This window comes from Poromitra crassiceps, assembly GCF_964638095.1.
Source record: "Poromitra crassiceps genome assembly, chromosome: 2".
Classification (NCBI taxonomy): domain Eukaryota; kingdom Metazoa; phylum Chordata; class Actinopteri; order Beryciformes; family Melamphaidae; genus Poromitra; species Poromitra crassiceps.
In genome coordinates this window covers 42,670,462-42,694,803 of record NC_139624.1, presented here as the reverse complement: position 1 = coordinate 42,694,803, position 24,342 = coordinate 42,670,462, and the positions used below count along the sequence as shown (strand labels likewise).

Here is a 24,342-nt window from a genome sequence, read left to right as displayed (position 1 = left end):
CCAGAGGTGCAGCTCTTGCCCCACTGAATCTCTGTACACACTAATCATCAGTAGAGTCTAACAAGCAGTAACAACCCAAACACTCTGTGGCAGCTATTATAGAATGTCCAGGACAAAAACAACTGACAACAATCACAGAACAACTCACTGAGCTAAAACGCTTGGCTCTCACTGATTGTTAACATGTGTTGGGTGGGTCAGTACAGTATTTAAGAGGACTGTGTCTTTTGGTCTGGATTTGAGGGATGCAAGTTGGCATGCAGTCAAATGATCTAACACAGGATTATAGAATTAACACTGACATGCTTCTATTAGTAATCAGTATCTTGGGGATAATTATATTGCACTGATTATAAATTATGCTTTAGAGTTTATATTGTGAATCTGCCAGAAGAAAAGGTCTCACTGACTTGCAACACAGTCAATGTTGACTACAGCCCAATGTGCAGAGAATTTCAAATGAGGATGATTTTCTAGCTTCATGGGGGAACTATAGAGGCATCATCACCCATTGCTTTCTGGAATTGCGATTTTGAAGCCTCGAGTTTTGCATTGTGGCCATCACCACCTTTGGTTTGGAGCCAGAAGTGACCATATTTGGACGAGAAGAGCTGCAACACCGCCTGCTATGATCCGTGATCGACGAGCTGTGTGATCACTGGACAGGCAACCTGTCAATCACATACCAAAACATAGCCCGCTTTATTGTCTATTTTACTATAAATCGGACCATAATTTATAAAACAAACTTCGTGCTGTATTGAGAAAGACTTGAAACTAGCGATTGAGACCATAAACTCATTAGCAAACAGCTTACTGCTAATTTAGTATACAATTGGACTTCTTTTTGCAGCCATACTGTAGACTGTATAAACGGATGGGTTAGCCTATATAAATACCCCCCCCCTCCCCGTGCAGTTGTTATGAATGGTGAAATTAGCGACCAAAACAGGTTTTGCTTTTGTTTTTTGACCAGGCTGAAAACATGTTTATTTCTGCTGTAAAATTGGTAATTTTAACTGCAATTTTTGGTACTTCCGCCTTGGCCTCACTTTTCATAACCAAAGGTTGGGGCTTGAGTAAAACAAGCGTTGGCTACATTGCTTCTTCCTTGTTGACAGAAAAAAGGGCAGATTATGTGCAATTCAAATTTTCACTGACTTTTCACTCACCGTTACACTAAACTGTAGTGTGTTTTTATCCACTCACCGTTACACTAAACTGTAGTGTGTTTTTATCCACTCACCGTTACACTAAACTGTCATGTGTTTTTATCCACTCACCGTCACACTAAACTGTAGTGTTTTTATCCAGTCACCGTCACACTAAACTGTCATGTGTTTTTATCCACTCACCGTTACACTAAACTGTAGTGTTTTTATCCACTCACCGTCACACTAAACTGTCATGTGTTTTTATCCACTCGCCGTCACACTAAACTGTAGTGTTTTTATCCACTCACCGTTACACTAAACTGTAGTGTGTTTTTATCCACTCACCGTTACACTAAACTGTCATGTGTTTTTATCCACTCACCGTCACACTAAACTGTAGTGTTTTTATCCAGTCACCGTCACACTAAACTGTCATGTGTTTTTATCCACTCACCGTTACACTAAACTGTAGTGTTTTTATCCACTCACCGTCACACTAAACTGTCATGTGTTTTTATCCACTCGCCGTCACACTAAACTGTAGTGTTTTTATCCACTCACCGTCACACTAAACTGTAGTGTTTTTATCCACTCACCATTACACTAAACTGTAGTGTTTTTATCCACTCACCGTTACACTAAACTGTAGTGTTTTTATCCACTCACCGTTACACTAAACTGTAGTGTTTTTATCCACTCACCGTCACACTAAACTGTCATGTGTTTTTATCCACTCGCCGTCACACTAAACTGTAGTGTTTTTATCCACTCACCGTCACACTAAACTGTAGTGTTTTTATCCACTCACCATTACACTAAACTGTAGTGTTTTTATCCACTCACCGTTACACTAAACTGTAGTGTTTTTATCCACTCACCGTCACACTAAACTGTAGTGTTTTTATACACTCACCGTTACACTAAACTGTCATGTGTTTTTATCCACTCACCATTACACTAAACTGTAGTGTTTTTATCCACTCACCATTACACTAAACTGTCATGTGTTTTTATCCACTCACCGTCACACTAAACTGTCATGTGTTTTTATCCACTCACCATTACACTAAACTGTAGTGTTTTTATCCACTCACCGTTACACTAAACTGTCATGTGTTTTTATCCACTCACCATTACACTAAACTGTAGTGTTTTTATCCACTCACCGTCACACTAAACTGTCATGTGTTTTTATCCACTCACCATTACACTAAACTGTAGTGTTTTTATCCACTCACCGTTACACTAAACTGTCATGTGTTTTTATCCACTCACCGTCACACTAAACTGTAGTGTTTTTATCCAGTCACCGTCACACTAAACTGTCATGTGTTTTTATCCACTCACCGTTACACTAAACTGTAGTGTTTTTATCCACTCACCGTCACACTAAACTGTCATGTGTTTTTATCCACTCGCCGTCACACTAAACTGTAGTGTTTTTATCCACTCACCGTCACACTAAACTGTAGTGTTTTTATCCACTCACCATTACACTAAACTGTAGTGTTTTTATCCACTCACCGTTACACTAAACTGTAGTGTTTTTATCCACTCACCGTCACACTAAACTGTAGTGTTTTTATACACTCACCGTTACACTAAACTGTCATGTGTTTTTATCCACTCACCGTCACACTAAACTGTCATGTGTTTTTATCCACTCACCATTACACTAAACTGTAGTGTTTTTATCCACTCACCGTTACACTAAACTGTCATGTGTTTTTATACACTCACCGTCACACTAAACTGTAGTGTTTTTATCCACTCACCGTCACACTAAACTGTAGTGTTTTTATCCACTCACCGTCACACTAAACTGTAGTGTTTTTATACACTCACCGTTACACTAAACTGTCATGTGTTTTTATCCACTCACCGTCACACTAAACTGTCATGTGTTTTTATCCACTCACCATTACACTAAACTGTAGTGTTTTTATCCACTCACCGTTACACTAAACTGTCATGTGTTTTTATCCACTCACCGTCACACTAAACTGTAGTGTTTTTATCCAGTCACCGTCACACTAAACTGTCATGTGTTTTTATCCACTCACCGTTACACTAAACTGTAGTGTTTTTATCCACTCACCGTCACACTAAACTGTCATGTGTTTTTATCCACTCGCCGTCACACTAAACTGTAGTGTTTTTATCCACTCACCGTCACACTAAACTGTAGTGTTTTTATCCACTCACCATTACACTAAACTGTAGTGTTTTTATCCACTCACCGTCACACTAAACTGTAGTGTTTTTATACACTCACCGTTACACTAAACTGTCATGTGTTTTTATCCACTCACCGTCACACTAAACTGTCATGTGTTTTTATCCACTCACCATTACACTAAACTGTAGTGTTTTTATCCACTCACCGTTACACTAAACTGTCATGTGTTTTTATACACTCACCGTCACACTAAACTGTAGTGTTTTTATCCACTCACCGTCACACTAAACTGTAGTGTTTTTATCCACTCACCATTACACTAAACTGTAGTGTTTTTATCCACTCACCGTTACACTAAACTGTAGTGTTTTTATCCACTCACCGTCACACTAAACTGTCATGTGTTTTTATACACTCACCGTTACACTAAACTGTAGTGTGTTTTTATCCACTCACCGTCACACTAAACTGTAGTGTTTTTATACACTCACCGTTACACTAAACTGTCATGTGTTTTTATCCACTCACCGTCACACTAAACTGTCATGTGTTTTTATCCACTCACCATTACACTAAACTGTAGTGTTTTTATCCACTCACCGTTACACTAAACTGTCATGTGTTTTTATACACTCACCGTTACACTAAACTGTAGTGTGTTTTTATCCACTCACCGTTACACTAAACTGTCATGTGTTTTTATCCACTCACCGTCACACTAAACTGTCATGTGTTTTTATACACTCACCGTTACACTAAACTGTAGTGTGTTTTTATCCACTCACCGTGACACTAAACTGTAGTGTGTTTTTATACACTCACCGTGACACTAAACTGTAGTGTGTTTTTATACACTCACCATTACACTAAACTGTAGTGTGTTTTTATACACTCACCGTCACACTAAACTGTAGTGTGTTTTTATCCACTCACCGTGACACTAAACTGTAGTGTGTTTTTATCCACTCACCGTGACACTAAACTGTAGTGTGTTTTTATACACTCACTGTGACACTAAACTGTAGTGTGTTTTTATACACTCACCGTTACACTAAACTGTAGTGTGTTTTTATACACTCACCATTACACTAAACTGTAGTGTGTTTTTATACACTCACCATTACACTAAACTGTAGTGTGTTTTTATCCACTCACCGTGACACTAAACTGTAGTGTGTTTTTATACACTCACCGTCACACTAAACTGTAGTGTGTTTTTATCCACTCACCGTGACACTAAACTGTAGTGTGTTTTTATACACTCACTGTGACACTAAACTGTAGTGTGTTTTTATACACTCACCGTTACACTAAACTGTAGTGTGTTTTTATCCACTCACCGTGACACTAAACTGTAGTGTGTTTTTATACACTCACCGTGACACTAAACTGTAGTGTGTTTTTATACACTCACCGTGACACTAAACTGTAGTGTGTTTTTATACACTCACCGTTACACTAAACTGTCATGTGTTTTTATACACTCACCGTTACACTAAACTGTAGTGTGTTTTTATACACTCACCGTCACACTAAACTGTAGTGTGTTTTTATACACTCACCGTGACACTAAACTGTAGTGTGTTTTTATCCACTCACCATTACACTAAACTGTAGTGTGTTTTTATCCACTCACCGTTACACTAAACTGTCATGTGTTTTTATACACTCACCGTTACACTAAACTGTAGTGTGTTTTTATCCACTCACCGTGACACTAAACTGTAGTGTGTTTTTATACACTCACTGTGACACTAAACTGTAGTGTGTTTTTATACACTCACCGTTACACTAAACTGTAGTGTGTTTTTATCCACTCACCGTGACACTAAACTGTAGTGTGTTTTTATACACTCACCGTGACACTAAACTGTAGTGTGTTTTTATACACTCACCGTGACACTAAACTGTAGTGTGTTTTTATACACTCACCGTTACACTAAACTGTCATGTGTTTTTATACACTCACCGTTACACTAAACTGTAGTGTGTTTTTATACACTCACCGTGACACTAAACTGTAGTGTGTTTTTATACACTCACCGTGACACTAAACTGTAGTGTGTTTTTATCCACTCACCATTACACTAAACTGTAGTGTGTTTTTATCCACTCACCGTTACACTAAACTGTCATGTGTTTTTATACACTCACCGTTACACTAAACTGTAGTGTGTTTTTATACACTCACCGTGACACTAAACTGTAGTGTGTTTTTATACACTCACCGTGACACTAAACTGTAGTGTGTTTTTATACACTCACGTCACACTAAACTGTAGTGTGTTTTTATCCACTCACCGTCACACTAAACTGTAGTGTGTTTTTATACACTCACCGTCACACTAAACTGTAGTGTGTTTTTATACACTCACCGTCACACTAAACTGTAGTGTGTTTTTATCCACTCACCGTTACACTAAACTGTAGTGTGTTTTTATCCACTCACCGTTACACTAAACTGTAGTGTGTTTTTATACACTCACCGTGACACTAAACTGTAGTGTGTTTTTATACACTCACCGTCACACTAAACTGTAGTGTGTTTTTATCCACTCACCGTCACACTAAACTGTAGTGTGTTTTTATACACTCACCGTCACACTAAACTGTAGTGTGTTTTTATCCACTCACCGTCACACTAAACTGTAGTGTGTTTTTATACACTCACCGTTACACTAAACTGTAGTGTGTGTTTTTATCCACTCACCGTTACACTAAACTGTCATGTGTTTTTATCCACTCACCGTCACACTAAACCGTCATGTGTTTTTATCCACTCACCGTCACACTAAACTGTAGTGTGTTTTTATACACTCACCGTTACACTAAACTGTAGTGTGTTTTTATCCACTCACCGTTACACTAAACTGTAGTGTGTTTTTATCCACTCACCGTTACACTAAACTGTAGTGTGTTTTTATCCACTCACCGTTACACTAAACTGTAGTGTGTTTTTATCCACTCACCGTTACACTAAACTGTAGTGTGTTTTTATCCACTCACTGTCACACTAAACTGTAGTGTGTGTTTTTATCCACTCACTGTCACACTAAACTGTCATGTGTTTTTATCCACTCACTGTCACACTAAACTGTAGTGTGTGTTTTTATCCACTCACCGTCACACTAAACTGTCAAGTGTTTTCATCCACTCAGTCACACTAAACTGTCAAGTGTTTTTATCCACTCAGTCACACTAAACTGTAGTGTGTTTTTATCCACTCAGTCACACTAAACTGTAGTGTGTTTTTATCCACTCACTGTCACACTAAACTGTCATGTGTTTTTATCCACTCACTGTCACACTAAACTGTAGTGTGTGTTTTATCCACTCACCGTCACACTAAACTGTAGTGTTTTTATCCACTCAGCGTCACACTAAACTGTAGTGTGTATTTTTATCCACTCACCGTCACACTAAACTGTCATGTGTTTTTATCCACTCACCGTCACACTAAACTGTCATGTGTTTTTATCCACTCACCGTCACACTAAACTGTCATGTGTTTTTATACACTCACCGTCACACTAAACTGTCATGTGTTTTTATACACTCACCGTCACACTAAACTGTCATGTGTTTTTATCCACTCACCGTCACACTAAACTGTCATGTGTTTTTATCCACTCACTGTCACACTAAACTGTAGTGTGTGTTTTTATCCACTCACCATCACACTAAACTGTCAAGTGTTTTTATCCACTCAGTCACACTAAACTGTAGTGTGTTTTTATCCACTCAGTCACACTAAACTGTAGTGTTTTTATCCACTCAGTCACACTAAACTGTAGTGTTTTTATCCACTCACTGTCACACTAAACCATCATGTGTTTTTATACACTCACCGTCACACTAAACTGTAGTGTTTTTATCCACTCAGCATCACACTAAACTGTAGTGTGTATTTTTATCCACTCACGTCACAATAAACTGTCATGTGTTTTTATCCACTCACCGTCACACTAAACTGTCATGTGTTTTTATCCACTCACCGTCACACTAAACTGTAGTGTGTTTTTATCCACTCACCGTCACACTAAACCGTAGTGTGTATTTTTATCCACTCACCGTCACACTAAACTGTCATGTGTTTTTATCCACTCACCGTCACACTAAACTGTCATGTGTTTTTATACACTCACCGTCACAGTAAACTGTAGTGTGTATTTTTATCCACTCACTGTCACACTAAACTGTCATGTGTTTTTATCCACTCACCGTCACACTAAACTGTAGTGTGTGTTTTTATCCACTCACCGTGACACTAAACTGTAGTGTGTATTTTTATACACTCACCGTCACACTAAACTGTAGTGTGTATTTTTATCCACTCACTGTCACACTAAACTGTCATGTGTTTTTATCCACTCACCGTCACACTAAACTGTAGTGTGTGTTTTTATCCACTCACCGTCACACTAAACTGTAGTGTGTGTTTTTATCCACTCACTGTCACACTAAACTGTCATGTGTTTTTATCCACTCACCGTCACACTAAACTGTAGTGTGTGTTTTTTCACCAGGCTGTAAACATGTTTATTTCTGCTGTAAAATTGGTAATTTTAACTGCAATTTGTGGTACTTCCGCCTTGGCCTCGCTTTTCATAACCAAAGGTTGGGGCTTGAGTAAAACAAGCGTTGGCTACATTGCTTCTTCCTTGTTGACAGAAAAAAGGGCAGATTATGTGCAATTCAAATTTGGATGACTTTTCACTCACCGTCACACTAAACTGTCATGCGTTTTTATCCACTCACCGTCACACTAAACTGTAGTGTGTTTTTATCCACTCACCGTCACACTAAACTGTCATGTGTTTTTATCCACTCACCGTCACACTAAACTGTAGTGTGTTTTTATCCACTCACCGTCACACTAAACTGTCATGTGTTTTATCCACTCACCGTCACACTAAACTGTAGTGTGTTTTTATCCACTCACCGTCACACTAAACTGTCATGTGTTTTTATCCACTCACCTTCACACTAAACTGTAGTGTGTTTTTATCCAGTCACTGTCACACTAAACTGTCATGTGTTTTTATCCACTCACCGTCACACTAAACTGTAGTGTGTGTTTTTATCAACTCACCGTCACACTAAACTGTAGTGTGTATTTTTATCCACTCACCGTCACACTAAACTGTAGTGTGTTTTATCCACTCACCGTCACACTAAACTGTAGTGTGTTTTTATCCACTCACCGTCACACTAAACTGTAGTGTGTATTTTTATCCACTCACCGTCACACTAAACTGTCATGTGTTTTTATCAACTCACCGTCACACTAAACTGTAGTGTGTTTTTATCCACTCACCGTCACACTAAACTGGGACACAGAGATGTTGTTTGGGTGGACACTGAGGCGCACACACTGCTTGATGTCTGATGCAAAGCGCCGGGGCTCCGACGAGCGCTCGCATTTCTCCTTTCTGGTGCACCTGGAAAACACACACAAGAGAGGGGGGGGGTGTTATTCACTGGTCACACATACACACACACACACACACACACACACACACACACACACACACACAGATACACACCATCCTTCTCCCTCCCTAGTAACCTGACTAGGGCTTGCCCCTTTCCACCTGCTGGCACCTGGGAAAAAGAGAATGTCCCATGGCACACTGACAGAGAGAAGGAGTCACATGAGAATGTCCCGTGGCACCCTGACAGAGGGAGGGAGTCACATTTATCATATTTCTCCTCCGGCAGAGCAGTGGCTACACCGGCTAGTGAATGGAAAGCTATTCTCCAGGGCCTGGGAGCAGTAGCATTTAAAACAATGGCTGCTCTATATGTGGAAGTGGAGCCGGCCCGTGGGGAAGGGGGCAGGCCTGCTCTTTGTAAACCTGCCTTAATGACTGGCATTCACGGGCAGTGCCAAGTGCAGGTGGAGAGGGGATGTCAGTGGGGCGCAAGGGTGAATTCCTCCCCCCCTTAATACCAGACCAGGTGGTCTAATCCACTCCATTACAGCGCTGTGGAGGACTGGAGGACTAGACCTTCTTTTGTCCTGGAGGGGGAATTTGCCAGCTCACAATTCAAACATTATCCATTTATATAGGCTAGGTCCCATTAGTGGGAACATCTAAATGGCTGTTATTGAGGTGGGTATGAGAACTGCAGAGTATTCCCATCGGGCGCTCGCAGAGGATTTTGCAAACTCAAATATTCCAACAAAGGCAGCTGAGGAAAAACCAATGAAGCCGAGCTTTGTTGATACGACGATATTTGGTGAGAAATTGTGTGAAAAACCAACTGGCCTGAAACTGTGATACAACTTCAACCGCTCAACGCTCCTCCATTCTTCACACACGCACGCACGCATACACATACCCACACACACACACACACACACACACACACACACACACACACACACACACACACACACACACACACACAGACACACACACTCTCATCTAATCCCCTCATAAACGTATTCAAGTTTAATCCCCTATTGATTTAGACAAAAACTTGCAGTGCAATTAACAACCTGGCAAATCCACAGAGTGGAGAGCCTAAAACTCCTCTGGAGAAACGAAAGAAGAAGAAGGAAAGAACGAGGCTCAAAGAGTAATGAAGGAAGGAAAGAGGACTTTTGCGCTGGTTGGCGGCTGAGATACAGTAATACCCATAGAGACTGTACTGTATATTGTAATACCTTATGCAGGGAGAAGCTTTTGATCCTGAACTGAGGGGATTGGGGGGGATGGGTTTTGACCAGACTGCTGTATTGTAAAGTTAAGCGGCCTAGCGCACCGAAAAGAGGACAGACATAAAGGACAAGAAAATGAATAATCTTGTATGAGAGTGCAGGAGGGGGAGAGTGTGCAAGGGGGAGAGAAAAATGAATAAAGAAGTGACAACACTTGTTGTCTTTCTGTGAGGTTTTCACTGCTAAGGCGGTGTGAGGAGGGATTTAATGGCTCACTCCTGTCTGCTCCTGGCCCTCTACCACTGATTTAAGAAGATGGCATCATATAGAAAGTACCTTCAGGTCAACAACACACACACACAAACCCTCAAATAATACACTTATATAAGCTAATTCAGCTCTCTGCTCACACAGCACACAGACACGCAAACAAATTATGAAACGTACACACACACACACACACACACACACACACACACACACACACACACACACACACACACACACACACACACACACACACACACACACACACACACACACACACACACACACACACACACACACACACACAGCCTGTCTGTCAGGTGTACCTGCAGGGGTGTTGTTTACAGCTATGGGTCCTTCCGCTCCAGAGGAGTAATTCTGGCAAATGCGCAGACACTCATCGGGGAGCTTTGTGTGTGTGTGTGTGTGTGTGTGTGTGTGTGGGTGTGTGTGTGTGTGTGTGTGTGTGTGTGTGTGTGGGGAAGGGGGGGGGGGGGGGGGGGGGATTGGGGTTGGTTGTGTGAGTGAGAGTATGCACATTTTTGGTTAGTTTTAATTTTACACTTGCTTTGGCAATGTAATCATATGTTTCTCATGCCGATAAAGCCCCTTTGAATTGAACTGAATTGAATTTAGAGAGTGAGAGAGAGAGAGAGAGGGAGAGAGAGAGATAGAGAGAGAGTTTGTTTTTGTTCCTCCCTTGTGTTACATCCTGAACAGCTAGTGGTGCTTAACACTCACATGCAGAGTGCCACAAGATCACAGCCTGATGCTATTGTCTCACTGCTCTTCTTCATTGGTCTGGACAAGTCCAGTTAAAGACAAGTCAAAGGAAAAGTCAAGTTAAAGACAAGTCAAAGGAAAAGTCAAGTTAAAGACAAGTCAAAGGAAAAGACAAGTTAACTCATTGAGTACCAGCCACTTTTGGAGAACGGACGCTCCCAGTGCCAGAGTTTCAGAGCGTTTTCAGTGATTTCTCGAGGCCCACAGAATATTGTGTAATATTACTATGTAAACACTGAACACGCACAAAGAACGAGGAGACTCTATTGTATCATCAGCAAAAAAAAGTTTATTGATATCATTTTCCATTCTTTAGTTATCAGCCGGAGAAGATAGGTGGATTTCAGCAAAAACACACGTTTCAATTTAGAAGCTGAGATAATCAGCCTCTTGTGAAATGAAGCATTTCAAGCACATCACTGACTCTGAAGCTAATATTTTCTGATGTGACACCTCAAAAATAATTTCCTTCAATAAAACAGTGAAAACAAAGGAATTTTGTTTGGCCAAATAATATTTTTTAGCTGTAACCAGCAGCGCTGGCCCCTGCGTGCGCAGACCCTACACCTTCTTGCTGGTCTTGATTTACTGCTGGTGGGCATCAGATATTCTAGCTTGTTTGCCTGTCTCTGTCCATCGAGCCTGCTGTCTGGGTCTGTGTTTACTGTCAGTGGTTGTATGCTGCCCTGAGTGCCCCACCCCCCTCCTCCTCCTCCGTGGGAGTGTCTCTGGTGGCTCTGCTGCGTTTGCTCTGTGTTTGCTCTGCACTGAAAAGTGCGCTGCACCCCGCTTTTTCACAGCGTGTCGCCGGCTCCCAGCTGAGAATAATGTAACTTTTCAGAAAGACGCTGGTGTCGGCAACTAAATCATATGGAGGGGCTATCGCAGCGGAGACGGAGGGGCTCAATTGTGGCAGCAGATTGACTGCTGTTCACAGGCACAGCTAACGTTATGCTTAGGGATGCACCGATTGCCATTTTCTTGGCCGATTCCGATTTCCGATTTTTGAATAGTCTGACTTGCCGATACCGATTTTTGCCGATTCCGATTTTTTTTTCTAAAAACAACAATTGACAGCTTACACAAACGTTTTTGTAACTTTGTTTGAAAATTAAGATTCATAGAACAATTCTTACATCTAATGGGGATCCAAATAAACAAATAAACAATTCTTATCATTTGCATGAAGTAGGACCATCTCACTCAAACACATCTCAAAATAAAAGTGTTCCAGGTTAGGCTACTGGACAGAGCTTTTTTGTGCAAATACAATGAATACAAAAATTGAATTAAATCCAATAGCCTATATCCCACAGCTATCATGCATTTACTTTTCCAAAAGAAAACAGGTGCAACAGAACATCAAAATGATCCATGGACAAGGAGTTTATAGACTGGCTCCAGACCAGTCCTCTTGAGTAGAGGGGAAATGAGTTTATGAGTTACAGTAACGATCTTCAGTCTGAATATCAGGCGGAGTTTACACACAGTCCGAAGTTTGGTATGCGTATTTTTATCTGCCATCCGAAAAAATATCATCACGCACAGAAAACGTTGCACACTTGTGAGTCCGATGCATTTTTATTATTATGTCCGTCGTTCTCATGTCGTTCTATTTGCAATACGAAACAAATAGTCTCTCCTGTATCCACCACGTTGCAACATGACTGACAGGCTGAGGCAGCAGCGCTGATGTGGAATGGAAATGGCAGGTCGGGGAATGGTTATACTGGACACAATGCTCATGTTCACCTCGCCAAGCCGGCTGTGCGCGGTGGCGGGTTGCTGGAGGACCTCTTCCCGGGGAGAGAGAGCAGAGAGAGAGGGGCCAGTGAGGTGAAGCGAGCCGCTCAGACTGGACTCCAGCCGAGCGGGACTCGGCCGCATCTCTGTCTCCACGGCTTATTTTCGACTTGCATGTGTGACAAACTGCGAGCTTTGTCTACTTCACTGACGGTGAAAAAAATCCACAACGAGGAAGGTATGCTGGCGTATGTGGCGTGGTGGCTGGGTGCCTGTCTCGGTGCTTTGGGGTGCGCGCACGTCATGTGAAAATCGGCTCACAGAATCGGCTATTTAGAGTGACCGGCGCAGATCACCGATCGAGGCCGATCACGTGAAAATCGGCCATTTCCGGTCACGTGCCGATCGATCGGTGCATCCCTAGTTATGCTTCATGCATATCGATGCATACCGATGCCGTTTCCGTTTCCATAACGACTTCTTCTCTGTTTTTTACTCAACTTTCTCTAATCTGGAGAGCACTGTCGCCACCTAATGGGTCGGTAAAATAGGTTATACACATTCAACATCCACCATACTTTCACAGGAGATGGATCTGACTTTGATCCAAGTCCCACCGTCAAAAAACGCAATTGACGACAATCGTCGTCATTGGCACTCAATGAGTTAAAGACAAGTCAAAGGAAAAGACAAGTTAAAGACAAGTCAAAGGAAAAGACAAGTTAAAGACAAGTCAAAGGAAAAGTCAAGTTAAAGACAAGTCAAAGGAAAAGTCAAGTTAAAGACAAGTCAAAGGAAAAGACAAGTTAAAGACAAGTCAAAGGAAAAGTCAAGTTAAATACAAGTCAAAGGACAAGTCAAGTTAAAGACAAGTCAAAGGAAAAGTCAAGTTAAAGACAAGTCAAAGGAAAAGTCAAGTTAAAGACAAGTCGAAGGAAAAGTCAAGTTAAAGACAAGTCGAAGGAAAAGACAAGTTAAAGACAAGTCAAAGGAAAAGTCAAGTTAAAGACAAGTCAAAGGAAAAGTCAAGTTAAAGACAAGTCAAAGGAAAAGTCAAGTTAAAGACAAGTCAAAGGAAAAGTCAAGTTAAAGACAAGTCAAAGGAAAAGTCAAGTTAAAGACAAGTCAAAGGAAAAGACAAGTTAAAGACAAGTCAAAGGAAAAGTCAAGTTACCGTAAATTCCGGACTATAAGACGCACCGGTGTATAAGCCGCGGGACCAAAATTGACTATTTTTTTCTTCTATAAGCCGCACCGGACTATAAGCCGCGGGTGTTTTGATGTTTAATTACCATATGAAAGGGTTCGTGCACAGAGAGGAATGTCGGGAAAGAGATCGCTGTTTGGGGAAGCTCCCATTTATTAACATTTCAACAAAACAAAACAAAAGTCAGGTCACTAATCCCCAGACAAAATCACACAACAATAGGCTACCGTATATGTGCAGCAAACCTGTAACCAGAGAAGTCAAGTCACTAATCCTCGTCTTCCTCTTCTTCCTGCGTACTGAAACCACCAAAGTCCTCATCTTCAGTGTCGGAAACGAACAGGTTCAGGGTGGCTTCGTCAACCACTCTCCTCTCTCCTTCAGGTGCCATGGCACGAGTCCGATACCTCACGAGTCCGACACCTCACGAGTCCGAAAAAAGAGGCTAACTTCCCCCAGACCCTAACCCAAAACCTAACCTCTCCCACCCCCACGCCTAAACCTAACATCCCCCAGACCCTAACCCAAAACCTAACCTCTCCCACCCCCACGCCTAAACCTAACCTCCCCCAGACCCTAACCCAAAACCATGAGGTGTCGGACTCGTGAGGTATCGGACTCGTGAGGTATCGGACTAGGGGGCAGTCCCCGTGGCGTCATCCTCTTCATCCCGCAGCAGTCCAGCGTTTTGGAACCCGTTGGTAATTGTGGATGTTTTCACACTCCTATAATATTCCGTGATCTTCCTTTGTGTGAATTCGCCGAAGTTTGTGATTTTCTCCTGATAGTCGGGAGGGAGTTGTTCAGTAGTTCTCCCCCGGACGGACAGTCCCTTTTGCCCAGGTTACGCGCGGCTGCTCTGTTTGATCGGCGGCTGCTCTCTTTTAATGCGAGATTGACTGCTTTCAACTTGAAAGCTGCCTCGTGTGAATTTCTGCGTACCTTCCCCATGGTAAGTGAGAGTGTTGCTTCTACTGCTCGTCTTGTTGTGAATATTCCTTGATCTTCCTTTGTGTGAATTCGCCGAAGTTTGTGATTTTCTCCTGGTAGTCGGGGGAGGGAGTTGTTGCCCGAGTGGCCGTTTGCTTACCGTAATTACCATATGTAAGTGGTCACGCACAGAGGGGATTGTCGGGAAGAGATGGCTGTTTGAGGAAGCTCCCATTTACCGTATTACAACATTTCAACAAAACAACATAACACAACACCACCGTTGTTTATTTTTACAGTGCACACAGTGTCCGCGGTGTGGTGAAAAGAGGGCAAGAGAGGAAATTAAAACAGAAGTGGATTTATAGTTAGAAAGAGTGCTAAAAAAGAGAGTTTTTTTTTTTTTTTTTTTTTTTTTTTCTGAAAAAATCCATAGATAAGACGCACCGTTATATAAGCCGCAGGGGCCAAAAAACGGGAAAAAAGCCGCGGCTTATAGTCCGGAATTTACGGTAAATACAAGTCAAAGGAAAAGTCAAGTTAAAGACAAGTCAAAGGAAAAGTCAAGTTAAAGACAAGTCAAAGGAAAAGTCAAGTTAAAGACAAGTCAAAGGAAAAGACAAGTTAAAGACAAGTCAAAGGAAAAGTCAAGTTATCTCTTAAAAATACTGCTGGCAGCCAGCAAAAAAGCTTTAACAAGAAAGTGGCTGCAATCCGATCCTCCAACAAAGACTGACTGGACAGAAATAGTGACCAACATACAGAGTATGGAGAGAATTACCTTCTCTTTGAACCTACAGCTTGACAAGTACTCTAAGTACTGGGAGAAATGGATTGTGTTTACATGTACGAACTGAGTTGAATCCCCACAAGTTAAAGACAAGTCAAAGGAAAAGTCAAGTTAAAGACAAGTCAAAGGAAAAGTCAAGTTAAAGACAAGTCAAAGGAAAAGTCAAGTTAAAGACAAGTCAAGTCAAAGACAAGTCAAAGGGCCACCCGAGTAGTGTAGCGGTCCTCGCGTGGTGCGCAGGTTTGTGCCCCGTGTCCCTACAGACATGACTGGCCATGTCTGCGGGTGTGTCCTGGTCACAGCACTAGCCAGCACTAGCTCTGGTCGGTCAGGCACCTGTTCAGCAGGGAGCGGAACTAGGGGGAATAACATGTTCCTCCACATGTGCTACATCTGCCTGGTGAAACTCGGGTGAAAAGAAGCGGCTGGCGACTGCACATTGGAGGAAGCATGTGAGAGTCTAGACTCTGCCCAGATCGGAGAGGGGGTGGAGCAACGACCCGGGCTACTTAGACAGGGAGAATTGGCCAAGTTCAATTGGAGGGGAAAGGGAAGAAAAAGAAAAAAACAACCAAACAAGCTCAAACAAGCTTAGTGTGTATTGGTGTGTTTTCACTCTGTCTGTCATCATCATGATCATTATAAGTGATTCAGAAATGGGTGAATCAAAGGTTGATACTATGGTTCAACTTCAATGTGTCAAGTTTGAGATCAGCCTTGTTTATTCTCTCTTTCTCTCTCTCACACACACACAGCCACCCACACAGCTATCTTTTTATACACCATATTCTCTACTCTTTCTTTGGACAGGCAGCTTTTATTCATCCCTGTGGGAGTTTGGGGTGTGGTCAGCAGCATTAAAAGGCATACTAATGAAAACGTAAATTACGGTACATGGGTGGACAAAATAACAGAAACAGCAAACAATACTGTATCAATTGCGTTAGGATTGTGGTTATATATGAACTACTTAATAAGGAGTCCCGCAAAGCCTGCAGCCTCGCCACAGAAATTGCTTTCACACAGAGCCAAGCAGCACGGCCACATTCCCGTCCTGCAGTGTACTTTCAGGTGAAATCCCCCGCTCCCGGATTGAAAGGCGAGCGGAGGGATTTCCAGCTCCTCCTAGCCCAAATTAATATTTTTATAGGTTAGTGTAGCCTAGGCTACGGTATGATGAACGAATTCATTCAACAACCAAGACTTCCCTCCTTCTGCTAGTCGGCTGAGCAGGGAGGATAGGTGCACTCGCATGGTGGGCGGACTCGCCTTAATATCAAAACGGGCTCCGCCGCAGAGTGCATCTGCCGACTTTCTGGCAGCGAAGTGTTGCATGAATTGCATTCAAGGAAAGCCAACTTTATTTATACAACACATTTCATAGAAGTAAATTAACTGACTAAGCAGATCGATATGGTGTCACCTTGTGTAATTCATTCAACAATCAAACATCGCTGATGTATGCCAGCCAACGAGGTGCAGCTGTGCAGGTGCAGAAAACACTAAAGTGTTGTCCACATGCAGCATGGTAACAAGGCTTTCAATATTCATCTGATCGACTTTATGGATGCATCATGCACCATCATGTAGCCTATTAGGTACAAGGCTAATTCTTATCTTTTGGTTCCATTTTTGTGTAAAGCAAATTATTCCCATTAAGTAGCCTAATTAGCGTCCGTAGCCTACTCCGTTCTGAAAGACGACGCCCGCATATCAAACAGCTGCAGTCTGCATAACGTTTGTCGGGGGACTAGTATAGGCTATAAATGCACATGACTACTTAACGTTAGTAGTTTTTGTAGGGAATGCACAAGTGGCTAGCTAGACAGATTGCAGTTCTGGAGCTGGTTTCCAGAGGGAATATCGTCAGACCAACTCGCCACAGACAGCTATAGTCCTCTGAAGCGTATTATTATATCCGTTAATTTTACCTAGGCTACTAATGTCAACATCGTTTGAGCATAAAGCCTATTGATGTTTACCCCTATCAAGCCTAACCTACTACAGGCACGGAGCATTCCTCCTGGCACATGATTGTATAGGCAGGCTACTTTTTTTACTTTCTATCTGTCTTTCTTGGTGCATGAGGTGATTTCCCCTGTAATTTTTTTATGAGGCATTCGCACTGTTCCGGCTTGGTGCTCCGATGCTTTCAAGTGGAGGCGGGTTGCCTGCTAATACGGCGCTGTGACAAGCTCTGCTCCGGGGACAAAAGGCGTACAAGAATTATCCACCAACGCGCGTTCATGACTTTCACATCGGAGGCGCGGATCCTATTTTCCGTGCATTTTTCGGCTTTCAAGGCCGGTGTGAAAGAGCCTTGTGTTAAAGAGATGAGGGAGTTGATTAAATTCTCTGTGCAGTTTGTCCATGTTTTTAATTTTTAATTTTATTTTGTAACTTGTTATTTGACCTGCTATTTGGAACTGCTTTATTTGCCCCATGTTGCTTTGAAAATTAAATATAAAAGATAGTGTTTGTCAGACACCTACTGCTAATTGACATTCAACTTAAAGATCGGCCCGTGCAGCTGTCTTTGTAATTGTGTCACTTCAAAGTAAAAAGTCCTTTTTCATGTGTTGTTTCCATTATTTTGCCCACCGTGCATGTAATCTTAGTTAACACCAGGGGCGGTTCTAGGCCGTTTTTGGGTGGGCTTTAGCCCACCCAAAAATAGTCTCAGCCCACCCAAAAAAATAGAGGCAAAAAAAAAGTTTTTTTTTTTTTTTTTTTTTTCCCCTCTCCAAATCCATGGTGGTCATTAGTAGCAGTTTCTGACTACACTCAATGCGCTGTGTGCGTGTTTCCCCCCCCCTCTATGTTCTTAGGGTGGGCTGAGACAAACATTTAGGGGGGTTCAGCCCACCCGAAAAGTTTCTAGAACCGCGGCTGCGCAGGCGCTCCCTCCTCCATCTATCTGCCTAATCCCACATCACTTCACACAGGTCACACACAGTACAGCAGCGAAGTGGTCCTCCACAGTCCACACAATCGTTCTCCCCACTCATGATCAATGAAACTGTGAGGTGAGCATTGAGCAGTCAGAGTCGTTAGTAGTTACTTAATTAGCGCATATTGATATGCAAATTAGCGCGTAACGTTGTTTCGTAGGCTAAACAAAAGAACTTGTGGCTGTGCCTGCCAGACAAACAGGTGGACTGGAGGAAGGTAGGTAGGCTACCATGGCACCAGCCAGCCATGTCATGCTAGCTCGCAGTAAAGTGGGTGTAAATGGATGCAATGTTTTTTGAGAAACATATGGGCATAAGTGACAAACATATTTTCAAACGGGTCCCTTGTTATCTGAATGAAATTAAGCCCTTCAGAATCGCAAGTGGCTGCTTTACACAGCCTGTCTGATGTGATGATGATAGCTTAAAATGCGTGCATGGCATGCTATTCCCTTTTCTTTCCTTCTTTCCCTATTTTTGCACGCTGTGGTGGTGGTAGCCTACCAACTTCCAACCAGTCAGATCTTGTTTTTTCCCACAATAATTTCATAATACCATTTGTAATGCCACCGTTGTAGTGCTGTTGTTCAAAATTAAAGTACATTTTCTCAGATTTATTGGTGTCTTTCTAGTCACACAATTTAATAGTCAGTGTTTCCCATACACTGATCTATTTGTGGTGGTACACCCTACATAGATTTTGACCCCCACAAATACTGCCACATATTAATTTCAACTAGTTGACTGCAAACTCCTGCTTTAGTGCTTACAGTATATTATTATCTTGTCGGAATATTATTCCAGCCAATAAGTTAGGAAGTTCCCTTTTGATATAATTTTACTTTTGTTTTGCCTACAAAGCAAAATGTTACTTTACTTGAAACTCCCCTGAAGTGATTTTGGTATTATTTATGCAAGCATAATTCTACCATAGAACCTGTATGCAGAATATATATAGTATATATAGGGAAACAATTATTTTTTCATCGCTGTAAAACCACAGAACGGTAAAGAAGATATTGATGTGTGTAGTTCTTCATAGATCTAGTCTCTTCATTTTGATCTCAAAGTGCGCCAGTTTGATCCATTTTTACTTGAAACTGTACAAAATTTTCTTCCGGGGGGGCATGCCCCCGGACCCCCCTAGGGGTTCAGCGGTCCATGACCTTTGGGTGGGCTGAGCCCACCCAAAGCTCAGATGCTAAAACCGCCCCTGGTTAACACGTTCACTGCCAATGACGTATTACTCCGTCAAAAAAAATCCAACGGTTCACTGCCAATGACGTATTAATACGTCAAAAAAAAAATTGATTTTTTTTTTTTGACGGTGGGACGTGGATCAACGTCTCCTATAAAAATATTGGAGTCAGCGAACGTGTACAACCCATTCCACGGACCCACTAAGTGGCGACAGTGCTCTCCACACTAGGAAAAGCAGAGCCAAAACTGTAGGGTAACGCGCGAGGAAACCATTCTCTACTGTAAAATGGATTGGCGAAAACGCTTTCACTTTCGCGCATTATCGCGCTGGGAGCTGACGGTGGGGGATTCCAAAAATAGACTGGGTGGAAAACACAGTTTGAAACACGCAGCATAAAGCCTAGAATCGCACAAAGCTTCATCAAAGCTCTCAAACCCAAGGAACAAGTGAGCCCTATCCACACTCGCTGCCAGGGAGGGAGGCTGCTCAAACTCGCAGCAGCAGCAGCAGCAGCAGAACACTCGCTTGTGACAAACGCAGGCTGAAAGCCACCAGACACGCCCACGGAGGGAGGAGTTTGAAGGAGAGGGCGTTCAGAACTATATTGTTTAGATGTCTGATCTCTCACTGATGCCAAAAATAAATGGTTAAAGTGACTGTTCTGCCTGTTTGATTGAATTTCACAAAACTGCGATTATCTCAGCTTTCACTCTCAGACGCTGAAACCATGCTGTACTCAACGGCTAATATCTACATAACTACTAACTCTACAAACTAACTCTTTTAGACAGAGAAAGCACACATTCTATTAGTACTTTTGTGAACTTTGTGTTCACAAACTCCAAGCAGAAAATAATCCTCGGCTCTTGTAAAATGAGCCAGAATCCTCAAAAAAAACCTCTGGCAGAACCTACCTACAGTAAAAAAAAAAAGGCTGGCAGTGAATGTGTTAAAATTGGCTAAGTGGGTGGTGTCTGTGGTGGCGATGTCTGTGGCGGTGTCAGTCGCGATTGTGATGCCATCAGTGATGTCATCAGTGATGTCATCAGTAATATCACTTGAGCAATTGTGATGTCATCAGTGATGTCATCAGTGATGTCACTTGAGCAATTGTTGTGAAGTCATCAGTAATGTCACTCGAGCAACTGTGATGTTATCGTCACCAGTGTAAAAATTTGACTATTTCACAGATTCAGTTTGAAATGATGTCATTGCTGCTACATTGACTGGGTGAGGCTGACACAGATGTCATGTTTTGTTACCGGAGGGGGGGTGCACAGTGGTACTTTGATTTAGGGGGGATGATTTCAGGGTTTGTGAGCTTGTCATGCCCCACTGGGCCCTATATGGTCGGGTTTATGACATCATCTCTCTGAGACACTGACTGCTGTAAATAACACCAGAAGACAGGAATGGAAAGTGGAGGCGGCATGAAGACCTTGAGAGAGAGAGTTTGACACCTTCAAATGACATGTTCATAGAGCTGAGCGACAATTCAATATCGTTTTCATCTTTCATTAGCAGAATCATATCGTGATGATGAGCTGATTTTGGGATATTGTGACACACAATTCTACCATCTAAATTGATGATAACAACCTATACTCACTTTAAAAAAATAAGTATGAACATAGCTGTAAAGTATGAAACATTTTTAAATTAATATATTTGAATATTTCTATTTTGTTTGACATCACACGCAACATCCAGTTCAACTGGATTTAACAAGATTTAACAATAGGTGAGTCATATCATGATATATATATTGATACCGTTTTTTTTGTGATTATCGTGAAATGAGTTGTGTGTGTGTGTGTGTGTGTGTGCGCGTGTGTGTGTGTGTGTGTGTACTGTATGTGTGTGCATGAGACAATGTGCGATGTGTATGAGAGAGATGATCATGTTTATATTCTGTGAACACACAAACACATGTATCCCTAAATAAGTGAGCGTGTTTTATATGGACACTTTAATATTGCAGCTCAAGCAAATGACAAGCCAACCAGTTTTGATGAACAGGCAGCGAGGCTTGATGAGTGCTACAATGTGATTACCTGCATTACTGGAATGGGGGCTGTTCATACATTATCATTAGAGGGGCGAATCACTGTGCTCGAAAAAGTGGAGGGGCCCAATTTGTTTTCCTTGTTATGCAAATGAGCTGTGAACATAGAGCTTTTGATGAAAAATGAACTCACAACCTCGTCCAATCACATCAAAGGACATCAATCACATGGGGGGAGGAGCGGCCCCAAACTCTTCTGGATTCATTTCCTACTTTCTTTCTTTGTGCGTGTGTGTGTGTCTATGTGAGTGTGTGCAAGTGTGTGCACATGTGTGTGTGTGTGTGTGTGTGTGTGTGTGTGTGTGTGTGTGTGTGTCCGGCCTTTCTGCCATACTAGCCCAGATTCGAATTTGGGGTGGGGGGGGGGGCCTCTCTATTGAGGCCAAAAAAACGGTCTCTGCCTAGTAGTACTCTGCCTCTGCAGTTACTGTCCCACATTCCAAAATTATTGCAATTCTGACCTAGAAGCCACAGGGTTGGTGTGAGGTCGTGGTCTAACACATGTAGATTCCCTTCCAAAGCATGTATCGAACATCGGTGAAACAAATCTGAATATCTATAATCTGTGTTTCAGCTGTTCGATTGCTGTTCGACGATTGCTGTTCGACGATGTTTGTATACATTCAGGAGGTGGTCAATTGTCAGCATGGGGGAAGTCCTCCCGTTCTCCCCATTCAGCATAGTTAGCATTTAGCTGATAGCCCAGCCCAGGCAGACAGGATCGGGGATTCAACCCTCGCAGTAAACGCACATCTGAACAGACGTCTATGTACGTGCTCTAGAATCACCAATCCTGTAGTGTAGAGCCACAGCATCTTCCACTGGTGTGTCAGCCCATTGAGATATATGGGGGGTTTTCCTCCACCGTCCTACCATTCGTCCTACTGACACAACGATACTGGAAGTAACGCTTTGTGGGCGTTCCCACACAGACCGACTGTATCTATACATGCAACTTCACACAGTTGGCTTCCTTCAGACTGAAACATTTCCAGAATAAGATAAAAACAGACCGATGGCATCTCAAGCCAATGAGATGCACGAGTGCCTTGATAGCCTGTGTTTCTCTCACTGTGTTTCCATTACACTTTTGCGATATTTGGGAGGTTTTTCGAAATTTACGTGTTTCCATTACCCACTTTCTATTGCGATATTTAGATTTTGCGCATTTCAGAGTGTAATGGAAACACAACTTCTGTGGAGATGTGGTCTAGCCCCACAGGGATTGTGCTGAAAGTGTGATGTGTGTTTGGGAGTCAGAAGGTCACAGCCTGGCTGGGCAGGATCAAACAGCTAACAGCTTTAGTTTAATGATTAGCTTTCACATCTCAGACAGGCACCGTGCAGCGACGGTGACTCAGCCAAAGACAAAGGCTTCTTCTCCTGCTGCTACTCTCTCTATTTTTGTCTTTCCCTACCTCTCTACCCTCTCCAATCTTCTCTCTCTTCCCTACATCTGTCTCTCTGAGCTTCCTGAGTGTTGGTGTTGCTGTATGTCCCAGCAGATAGCTCTGATGGGATACTGCTGGGTGATAACAGCTAACCAATATGTGCTTTCTAAGAAGCTGGCCTAGCATCCTGCCAGAACCTCTTACCAATGTGTAGGACACTCAGACCTATTGATTTGGGACAAACCACATGGCCACACCACTGCATGTGTGGGGGAATTCAATTAGCTGCTCTGCTTGTTCTGTGATTTCTATGAGAGGATATTGCATGTAAAGATCTTGTTACGCATGGATTAGTGCAAGACATTGGATAATTCTATTCAATTACTATCCAAACAAACCATGAAGAAAGAAAAAAAGATTGCATCATTTGGAACGATATGATGAGACAATCCCAATTTTTGTACACATCAAAGAATAGACCGTTTATAGAAGGCCAATAAATCAAAGCCAACAAGCATTGAAATAACAGTCACATAAAGCTTGACTGGGGCTATTTTTATAGTGTGGCAAATAAAACATCAAACGTCTATTGATTTGGTTAGTAAACAGTGCTGTGGTGCTGAGCTGTTTGACTGACTTACGATGACACTTTATGAGAGAGCAAACTAATCTGCACTCTTGTTTCTCCCGGCCTGTGATAAGGTGACACAATAGGAGTGTGACTGAGGAGGCAGGGAGGGATTTTAACCACAACAATTGTTGCTGAGTGAGGAGGCTTTCATGGCCATTCACAACCAGATGGCCTTGTGGATAATATATTTCCTTCCTTTTTTCATACTGTACTGTTTTTTGGTTCCTGCACCTGCTTTACGTTTGTTTGGATGTGCGCGACTGCCTCAAATACTTTAATGTATTTCACAAGACATCATTTCTCATTCAGCCCCATCGATGATTTAATTGACTACAATGTTTCGGTCATAACCATGATCAAGATTAGTGTGATTTTTTTTGCGG

General features: G+C 42.2%; 1 protein-coding gene across 2 annotated transcripts in view; it reads right to left on the bottom strand.

Moving 5' to 3' along the window:
• plxna4 (plexin A4) overlaps positions 1-24,342 on the bottom strand; it is a gene marked incomplete at both ends in the record, with an annotated part of 489,925 nt that overhangs the window by 136,584 nt on the left and 328,999 nt on the right. For both annotated transcript variants that reach the window (XM_083659977.1, XM_083659976.1), the window contains one exon: positions 8,651-8,774. In XM_083659977.1, the coding sequence (XP_083516103.1) occupies positions 8,651-8,774 (124 nt within the window). The remainder of the gene's footprint in view (positions 1-8,650; positions 8,775-24,342) is intronic.